This window comes from Odontomachus brunneus, unplaced genomic scaffold (assembly GCF_010583005.1).
Source record: "Odontomachus brunneus isolate Ranch 3 - 2012 unplaced genomic scaffold, Obru_v1 Obru_scaffold_003, whole genome shotgun sequence".
NCBI lineage: Eukaryota > Metazoa > Arthropoda > Insecta > Hymenoptera > Formicidae > Odontomachus > Odontomachus brunneus.
In genome coordinates this window covers 890,139-901,060 of record NW_022639453.1, presented here as the reverse complement: position 1 = coordinate 901,060, position 10,922 = coordinate 890,139, and the positions used below count along the sequence as shown (strand labels likewise).

The window sequence follows — 10,922 nt, the reverse complement described above, 5'->3', positions numbered from 1 at the left end:
AGCACAAAAATATTAAAGGTATTTTATTCTTGATTTTCGCAATCTTTCGCACGCGCAACTTTATTGATCAGGATAATATTAAATTACACGGAAGTAAAAAAGATATCTCTCTTTGTTGTGCATTTGTTTTCTGCACGTATGCCGTTCCACCGCGTCAAGGTGGAGATTATCGGAACGGTTTTTTTTGTATTTTTTGTTTTTTGTATTTTTGTTTTTTTATTTTTTTGTTTTTATCTTTTTTTATATGTTTTTGTTATTTTTTGTTTTTTTTTCTTGTATTCTAAAATTTTTGTCGTTTTCGTTTTAATATTTTTTATTTTATATTGCTGTAAAATCATCTGCTTTATGTTAAAATTACTTTAGATTATTGAGTTGGCGAAACTGAAACTTGTGCTGACTTGTGCTAGGCTAGCACAACTCAGATATGCAATTCTGAGTCGATCCAAAGTCTAGAAGTCGTGATTAATGACATAGACTGCGAGCGCGAAGGGCCGCGGTCAAGAGTAAAGTGCCCTTTAAATTCTAGTGTTGGCGAAACTGAAGCTTGTGCTGACTTGTGCTAGCCTAGAGCAACTCAGATATATAATTATATATCGTTTGATTGACTTATACGAGTATAAATCTTACTTTTCTTCTTTTCTGCCTAAAATCGTTTTTTTCGTTTTATTCCTTTCATGATTATTTTTCGAAGATAATACTTTAGCACAATGTTAGCACAACTTAGCACAACCTAGCACAATAAAAAAAATTTCGAAAATCAAAAAGTGGGGGGTTACCAAAAAAAAACGGTTTTTTCCATTTTTCTCGCTCATTTTTCGTATTAAAAATTTATAATTCGAGCACAATGTAGCACAAACCTAGCACAAATCAGCACAACTGTCAAAATTAATAAATTCGAAAAGTGGGGGGCTAACTTCATACAGGCTACTATAGTCGCGATTATGTCGTGATATTTGCCAAGCTGGACATTTAATTTCGTGCCGGGACAAACGCCCGTGATATTTTTTCCTCGATGTTCTTCGCGTATTTCCCGCAGTAACGAAACTGCGAACAAAAGTGAAACTATACACAAGAAAGCCGGTCTGTAGACGCATGTAATCGCCGGATGTAATATGCGCGGAGAAATGACGCTTGAATTACCAATCCTACGTACGTATTCGATTTTGCACGTCTCCCTATTCATACAGTCTGAGTATCATTGCTTGTCGTTACTTCTTCCGCCAGTGATATAACAAATTCGTGGTCGATACATTATCGGCTTTATCGTTATCTGCGTGTTAATCTCTGAATATTTTTATTGGGCATTGATTTATCATACGAGAGCTTCCGATATATTATTTCGCATGTTGTACTCTTCATATTTACAAATCGCTCGTATCGCGTTCCTATTATCTTGTGAACGCGATATTCGTCTAATCATGCCCGCACTCTCTCGTGCAACAACTCGTGCAGCGAAGTGAATCATGCGTCGCTGACTTTTTGGACCACGCGAGCATATATTTAATATTTCGCTTTAATCAGCGAGCTGTTCCCGCTCGAGATTATTCATATCTTATCGATTCTCGCGTGATAACCGCACCGAAATCTACCCTCGTCGAAGTCGCGCTATCGCCCGCGATGAACATTCAGTGGCAAAAGTAGCGTGCAAAGCGTGCATACGATTATCAGTCGATCGGGGAGACAAGGTAACTTTACGTCCTTCGACAAATTTCGCGTTCATCAGATCTCGTCGAGTATGGGCGTGTGCGTTAAATTCCGCGGACTCGTCGCCGCGGAAATCTCTCGCAACGAAAGCAACGGCCGGCGTTGTCGTCGAGTATACGTAACCTCCGAGGAAGTGGGTCTCCCGAGGACGAGATTGTGGATGCGATGATGTCATCTCCGCGTACACACAACGTGCGCGCACGCACGCACGCACCTACACGCATATACTTACACGCACGTACATGGATACGTACACGTGTCTTGCCCACACACTGGCTCGACGCACACGTATATAATTTCGATAGCATGCGGCAATAACGATCGCAGCAGTGTTTCCCAACCGCGCGATGCATACCCGGTTAGTATCGGTAGCAGACAATAAGAGAAAATTAAAGAAATTTCCGATAATTAAAGGGATGCTAGAGTCGGTACAGAACTCGAACAATGTCGATAATACAGAGACGATCGTCACTAACACAATTACGCTATCCTTTTCGTATTTCTTGTATATGCAGAACTTACATGAATATGTATTGCTTTGTTTTACCATATTTAATGGAAAACCTAACCATATATGTGTAGAAATCTTTCAGCAAACTTTTTCGATATTCTTAAGCTTCCAAATGCAGATGCGAAGGTAGAGCAATGTTCTTAAAAATTTTTCTGTTTGGAGTATCCACACTTTCGATATGTACAAACAAATATTACGCTAACTGACAGACTTGAGATTTTACATTAAAAATTTTTTTTAAATTTTAAAATTTTTAAAATTTTAAAATTTTTGTTCGTTTTCGTCACATATCGAACAAGGCTCCTATTTATTTCTGCACGTATTTTTATTGCGTAAAAGCATTTGTAATTCGGTGAAACCAATACGGCGTAAACTTTGTAGAAAAATGTCAGTGTTCTGTTGGTAAAGTTTCCAGCTTCAGCATCTCCTTAGAAGAACACAAATAAATAACGATATATCTAATTTCTCGTACGATTGATTCCGGTTCGAAGAAGCGAGTTTATGGCTCGTATTAATAACTAATGCTACACTGAGAGAGGAAGGATATCTAAAAAATAAAAAAATATTTGGTGGGCACTAAAAATATATTTACTTGAATTTAAATTCTATTGTTTAAATAGAATAGGTAATTGTTCTTTTTCTGAGCTGAGATTTTAAGAAAGTATGTATTTTCTTATTTGAAAAATTTTGTTTTGTATTAACTGAAACAACTCACATCTAATCCTAAATTAAAATCTAGCTATCTCATTTGAGATGAATTTTAAAAGTAACGATCATTAGTATGAACATTGGTCCGTGTTAAAGCCCTTATTAACAGCAAAGTTTAAGTATCTCATCTGAGGAGTTTCAAGTAACTATTCATACGAGTTGTGACTTGAGTTTTTCTAAGAGAACTTCTAAGCGATATATTTTGTTTGTGTCGCGTAAGATCGTCCCACATGTGCTAATATTTTCTTTGCCTGCTGTATATTATGTTGTTACTCATTATTCATTGCCATTGTTGAGCTCGAGGTGCATTTTCCTCGCACGTTACGCCTGGCGTTCGGAAAACTAGAAGTGGAAATTATTAAAGGTGATCGATCTCGAAAGCATCGGAGCGCTCGCTCGCTTGCTCGCTTTCGTATGTATGTTTTGTACTTACATATCCAAGCGGACAAGTGCATTTCCACCTGTGGCAATCTCAGGATCGACCACTGACCATGTGGCGTGCAATGCGTGTAAAAATAGCGCGCACGGTGCCTCAAGGACGATTTCCAGATATCTGAGAGCTGCTCGTCCGAACCGCGCGATCCTAGAAGAACGTCTCGTCTATTTTCTGCCCGCGAATTGTTAGGCAATAATGTCGTGAATGTATGTTTGGCAACGGTAGCAACCTACGAATAATCGACGATACAATTAGCATTACACGAGCGGGAAACCGCGATAGGATGTGCAAACGGAAGTCAGCATGCACGACTTTGCCATTATCAATTCCGCATATTTAGTTATTTAAAACTATACTTCCATGTAGTAATTAGGAATATCACTTATCGCGTATCAAGTATTCACACAAACGTAGACGAATTGTAACGCAATTTGTCAAACTACCTCGCTATAACGTGCTTCTAACGCACATTTTTGTCGCTTCTTTGTCAAGCAATTTGTACAGTAAATGCCTAACTATTTTTGCTGTGCTATGTATACTTTGTTTCATCGATTGTTACTAATCTATTGTAATGCCTGAAAAAAATATCTAAAAAATAAAAAGTTTATCTGAAAAATAAAAATTTATTCGATGGGTATTAATAACATATATTTACTTAAGCATATCAATTCTTTGGTTTAAAATTATAGAATAAACAATTGCTTTCATGAAAAAAGCAATAATTTTAGGAAAATCTATACACTGTAAAAAATCTTGCGTACACAGTACGTAAACAAATGTTCCAAAAAGTCCATTCTAAATTTTATGTCGAAAATAACTCATTCATATGTTCATTCGTGTGTTACTTATGTTATATACTAGTCTATACATAATGTAAATAACACACGAATGAACATATGAATGAGCCATTTTCGACACAAAATTTAGAGTGGACTTTTTGGAACATTTACGTGCTGTGTACACAAGATTTTTTACAATATATATTCCCTTGGTTTGTCCTAATGTAAAAATATGTACATTAGCATTGGCAAATATATTGACATCCATCGAATGAATGTTTCTTATTTTTTGATATTTTTTCTCTCAGACTTTGTATCATTTATGTGGTTGTATATTTTATATGTGTTGCACAACTTTCTCGTAAAGAGCTTTTCAGCTTTCCCGCCATCATCATTTATCATTCGCGTAGTCATCGTTCGTCCTTCGCAATGATCGCCCATACACAACACGGAAAAATACCTTTGTCAGACGGCTCGTTAAGAAGACGAGAAAAAGAAAGTGGAATATCGGAGACGCGTGATGACGATGTGCAAATACGAGGATGCATTTCTTTCATTGCAGTTATGCGGCCTGGCCATACTGATCGTGGGTGTCATCGCGCACCTGAAACTCACGCACTACGCCGACGCGATTCAGGAGAACGTGACGTTCCCGTCGATAACTCTGATCGTGATCGGCAGCATAATATTCGTCATCGCCTTCTTCGGATGCTGCGGAGCGATTCGCGAGAGTCACTGCATGACTGTGACGGTAAGCCAGCCCGTGAGGAGAAACTTTGTTTCGTCACGCGACTCTCGGAGAAGTCAAAGTTTAATCTTCTCGGCCTTAACTCGCGCACGAGCGCACCGAGTCATTAATTAAAATACGAAGCATGACGATAAGTTGAAGTCCGATAAGTTGTATTTGTAAACTCAAAATGCGTTTATGAGTCGCGCACTAATCTCTCGATAAAGTTGGAACGTAAAGATATATTTAGAATCATTGTATTTATAAACGCATACGGTGGAATTCCCGGAGTTTTCCTGCTCGCGAGGTGCTTCGACATCGCGTTTGATTTATCGGGAAACGATCATCGAAGCCATTCACCGCTGTCTCTTCTCCGGATAGTTTGCGTGTATGTTGCTGACGATCCTGATCATACAAGTAGCTGTTGCTATCTACGCTTTCGTCGTACTGAGGAATTCCGACGACATCGGGGTTAGCATCAGGAAGGCGTACGCTGACGAGATCTTTGCCAAGTACAACAAAAAGGAGAATGCAGAGATCGTGAATGACGTTCAGGCTTTGGTAAGTTCGCCTCTTAAGGAAAGATCAATCTTATTTACTGTATTCCCACGTGCGTGCGCTGCTACACGCTCCACATACACACCGTTGATCGACGATCGAATGTGATCGACTTTAATGTACTTGGTCAAGTTCGACATAGATATATTGATAATTTTGTTAGACCTGTATCTCCTGACGGAAAGCTATCTTGCAGCTTGGATGTTGTGGTGTGGATAATTACGGGGATTTCCAAAAAATCCTGGGTGAATCTATCCCCTACAGTTGCTGTGACGCTAAGGAAGGATCTACCTGTACTCCTTTCAACGCCAGCAAGACGGGTTGCGCGCAAGCGTTGCAGGATGGCTTCAAGTACGCGGGAGCGGTAATGGGTGGTCTCGCTCTGGGTGTCGCCGCGGTCGAGGTAAGACTTCTTTAAGGGAGATCGAGGTGTAATCGAAGAAGAAATCAATCTTCAAACGAAGACACGATAGTGAAAAAGAAGAAAAAAAGCAACGAGCATGAGAAGCATCGTACGTCTTGTAAGGACCTGAGCACTAAGCTTGTCGCAATCGTTTACGACAGTATCGTTGACGTAAGTCGGTGTCGGAAGTCAACGCACAAGGATTGGCGTAGATCAAATATGATTAGACGACACAATTGATGCAGCATATGTCTATGTCAATCCTTGTGCGTTGACTTCCGATACCGACTTACGTCTACGACACTGTCGGAAACGATTGCGACAATCTTTGTGCTCAGGCCCTACCTCTCGCGATATCCACACGCGTGATCCTTTCTTGCTTTTCAGCTGATCGGCATCATCTTCGCGCTTTGCCTGGCGAATTCCATCAAGAATGAGCATCGTAGAGGCTACAGAGTGTAAAGGAAGAAGTGGTGCATTAACGAGGGACGCCGCATCGCGCGGGAAGCTTTCAACGCGCAACAACAACCTTAACGTCATCCTACCATCAGCGTATTCGCCTATAATATGTGATAGAATACTTACGCTTTATAAGATGATAAATTTTTTTCTTTTTTCTTCTGTTTTCCTCTTACTATCTTTTTTTTTTTTTCGAAGAGAGCGAGATAAAGCATCTCGTTTCTTCTTCGAGTTTTTGTTCGTGTCGCCAGTCGTGGCTAAAGTGACGCAAGCGTATTTATAACAGAGACGTTTTTTTCTTTGTTGACTGGAAAAGTCGGAATCTAATGTGAAGCTCGACGCACGACCTGGCAATGAATGTTAGGATTACTATTATGAGCTCGATACTATCTTTCTTTTATTTTCGTACGGAAATAATCCCTTATTTATACAAGTATAGATATATACATATGTACGACTATTTTGATACGATACCGCGTCGACTCACGTCTATTCTCTATAGATTTCCATAAAGAAAGAAAACTAATCCGTTACGCAATTCAATTCTGTACAATTCTTGGGATTTTTTAGTGTGCTCGTTTGAACAATGGTTTGCGCGCGTTCTTTTTCCGACGAAACAAATGCGTTTAAGCCGTTTTTGCGACAGAATATTCAGTCGTTAACTGACGGGAGACGAATTGGGGGAGTGAAAAACAAACGAGTGATAGTATTTTGTTATAGTATTTTACGAGATAAATATTTAAAAAGAAAAAAAGATATTTTCATATAACAAACTACACACAATCGTACCTGGAAAGATCAATTAAACGTCGCTGTTAAACACTTTCATAATCAATTTGTATACAATGCCAACACTTTGTTTGTACAGCACAAAGTTTACTGTATAATTTCGAAATATACAATGTTGACTACACACCACACACACACACACACACGCGCGCGCGCGCGCGCATATAAAAAAATATATATGTGTCTTGTAATAAAACAGAAAAAAATTTTAATCTACGAGAAAGAGCTCGTTGCTGCCGTGCCTGTGCATTTTGTACAGCATTTTTTCGCGAAGCGTACGACAATGCGGCGCGACGATAAAAAAGGGGTGGTTATAAAGCTGGGCGTGGCAAAGAAAATATGTAAATAATTTTATTCAAATAAAGTGTCGATTTTATTCATCGTTTATTCGCATAAACATTATGTGACATCGCTGGACCAATTATTGCCACGGCTCGCGGTTTGATTATTTATTTCGCCATTTTTCCAATTTTTCATCGTCTTCTCCTTCGACGATCGACATTAACCGTCGTGCACACACACGCGATTGCCATTATTAACATTGCTATCCATCAGCGAGAATTGAGCAACTTCTGGGTTGCGTTCGGAAACGTCACTCGAATACTCTCCCTCTCTTTTTTTTATCTCACTCTTGTATCTCGCTCACTCCAACGCAATAGGTACATTTGGGTAACGTTTCCGAACGTAGCCCAGGAGAACAGAAGATCTTACGTTTGTCGTGCGACGGCGGAAGATTAAGCCCATTCTACAATTGCGTGAACGTGGTTGTAAGTGGTTGTAAGTGATTACGACAACCAATCAGAGTAAAGCAATCAGTGAATAAAACATTCCGATTGGTTGACTCTTACATTCACGACTACGCTTACGCAATTGTAGAATGGGCTTTACACGCATCGAGAGATATGTGAACACGAACACAGCGCCGCTTCGGTTCGCCGAATGCTCACGCTATCTGAAGTGCGACACTTTCCCACGAATCACGCTCCGCGCTCTCTCGGGTGTCTTCGGGCAGACTCTGCCATTGACATATAGTATTATATGGGGTATTATTCCGTACACGCTTACCGACAACTGTCGGATCGGTAGGTATCGTTGCGCAGCTTTTCTATGATATAAAAAAGCTGCGCAACGACGTCTATCGATCCGATAATTGTCGATAAGTGATTACGGAATAGAGCCCCAGTGCTGGGATTCTGTAACTCGTTATTGGAGTTAACGACAGTTTCATTATCGTTGCGCAGCTTCTCTACGGTATACAATGTGTCGTTTATAATTTGCAAAATAAAATAGAAATATTTTTAGGAAATATAAGACAGAAAAACATATATACGTATATATTTACTCAAGGATATATATATATATCCTTGGATAATAATAATGGATAAGTAAGGATATATATATATATATATATATATATATATATATATATATCCTTGAGTAAATATATACGTATATATGTTTTCCTGTCTTATATTTTCTAAAAATATTTCTATTTTATTTTGCATTTAATTAAATTTTATTTTGCATATTAAATTTTATTTTGGTATACAAAAGTTGTGCAACGATAACTGTCGTTAACTCTAATAACGAGTTACAGAATCCTAGTACTGGACGGAGCATTGTGCCGAAATCGTTTTGACAGACGTAGAAAGAGACAAGACGATGTGTGGGTAGGAGCAGTTTATGGAGCAACGGGGCGACGAGGCATTTACAAATCTATTATTTTAATTAATTTTTTTTATAACAGTAAAAATGTAGAATATAAGGAAAAAGTGAAATATAAAAATATTTATAGAGTATATAAGAAATTTTTAATATATATGTATTACACGTACAACATGTAATGATATGTAGTAACTTATATGTAGTAACGTATGTTCCTAACTTTTAAGGATACGATACCGTTCCCTTTCTCCTTAAACAAAATTCAACTAATGAACAAGTAGAAAAAGAGATCCATGCCCACACACCTAGCCTTTTCTTTCTAGGGCTGTGTTCCGATATTCACTACCAGTGAAAATGTATAGTTTATGTCACGTATACTGTAGATTTTCAGTACTGACAGTGAATTTCGGAACGCAACATAATACAGGATTCACACCGCAATTGATGTCCAATGTACGACGTCCGATATCCAATAAAAGAATAGCTTTCTAATGGAGAATTAAATTCTATATTAAAAAACTGTTCTCCTATTGGATATCGGACATCGTATGTCGGACGCGGTGTGAATCCTGCATAAGTCTCTCAACACGAAAGATCAAAGAAGCTTGTCGAATGCTCCGTCCACTAGTACACTAGTACCCATTAATTGAGTCCTTTTTTGATGTGGGATAATATAGAGTCCCTCTAATAAGAGTCTGGCAATCACGTATCTTACCAAGACTGCGTTTGCTTTGGGCGCTTATGCGCTGTAAGCGTCATTCTATCTTCTTCCCGCATGTAATGAGCGATAAAGATAAAATGACGTTTACAGTGCGTAAGCGCCCAAAGCGAATGCAGCCCAATAGTCTTCAATTTAAGCATTTTGATTGGTCCGCCATTTTTCTTCGAATTCAGAGGAGGAGCCGCGCGAGTATTTAACTTGATGAAATATTACAATAGCTTAAAACACTCGCGAGACCTATATATTCCAGTAAACACAAAGTATCATCGATATTATAATGTCAACTCAGTCATATGGTATATTCTAATCTGTATCTGTATCTTTATTTCCAACTTCAGCTTCGCGCCAAGAAGCTATGTACATTCTTTTCTTTATATCTATATGCCTTTTATCTTTTTACATTTTTCCTTTCCTTGCATCTTAACCTATTCTTTTTTCTTCTTTCTCTTTTTATTCCTTCCTTCCTTTCTTTCCTTTCTTCCTTATATATCTTTCTTTATCCTATATGTATCTTAACCTATATTGGCAAATTTCTTTCCTTTTTGTTTCTTATCCTTATATTTCTTATCCTATACCCTCAGAGGTTTTGCCACGCCGAAGGTCATATGATTATTATGTAACTGTTATTTTGTTATATAACAAAGTAACAATTACGTAATATACCATATGATTGAGCTGACATTGTAACATCGATGATACTTTGTATTTACTGGGATTAGTTCAGTTTATTACTAATGTAATATATCTTAGAATGAAATAAAATTGTGTTTCTTAAATAAGTTATACTATTCGATAAATCAGAAGGAATATATATATATATATATATATATATATATATATATATATATATATATCCTACAAATATTTTTATTTTATTTTGCAAATTATAAACGGCACATTTTTGCGTGTTTCTCGCAGAACGAGCACCGTGCATGATTACTCGTGTAGTCGGGAGTATATGGCACTGAGTGTCGTGTGTGCGACGACGACGTGTGAGAGATGAATTAACGTTACGCAATTAAAATTATAAGCAGATACGCCGTTTATAGATTAAGAATTTCTAATAAAAAATATATTATTAAGCGGAAAAGTTATGACAGCAATTCATGGTAATGCATAGTGTAATCAAATAAAGGAGATAAATAGTTTAACTTTGTTAAATTTTATTTTATTCTAAGACATTACATTAGTAATAAAACTAACTTAACTTAACCTAACCGAATCAATAGGTCTCGCGAGTGTTTCTTCAGCTATTAATATTCTATTAATTTAAATATTCGCGCGGCTCCCTCTCTGAACTCGAGGAAAAATGGCGGACCAGTCAAAATGCTCCATTTTTAGGCTTCTCTTGTCTCGGGCTGCGTTCCGTTTCATGTAATGCGCGCATTTATCTACAGGGTGTCCCGAAGTCCCATGATGACCTTTGGTGAGAACGTAAAACGGATTGAAGTGAGCAAGAAAG

General features: G+C 37.9%; 1 protein-coding gene across 2 annotated transcripts in view; it reads left to right on the top strand.

Annotated features, from left to right (window-relative positions):
- Positions 1 to 10,922, top strand: part of LOC116844308 (CD63 antigen-like) — a 28,924-nt gene that overhangs the window by 8,892 nt on the left and 9,110 nt on the right. The window contains exons 2-5 of one of the 2 annotated variants that reach the window (XM_032815709.1): positions 4,701 to 4,889; positions 5,247 to 5,426; positions 5,620 to 5,826; positions 6,214 to 6,312. In XM_032815709.1, coding sequence (XP_032671600.1) covers positions 4,701 to 4,889; positions 5,247 to 5,426; positions 5,620 to 5,826; positions 6,214 to 6,288 — 651 coding nt within the window. In that variant the 3' untranslated portion in view covers positions 6,289 to 6,312. Of the gene's footprint in view, positions 1 to 4,700; positions 4,890 to 5,246; positions 5,427 to 5,619; positions 5,827 to 6,213; positions 7,460 to 10,922 lie in introns of those variants that run through there. The other variant, XM_032815700.1, reaches the window with a different exon arrangement.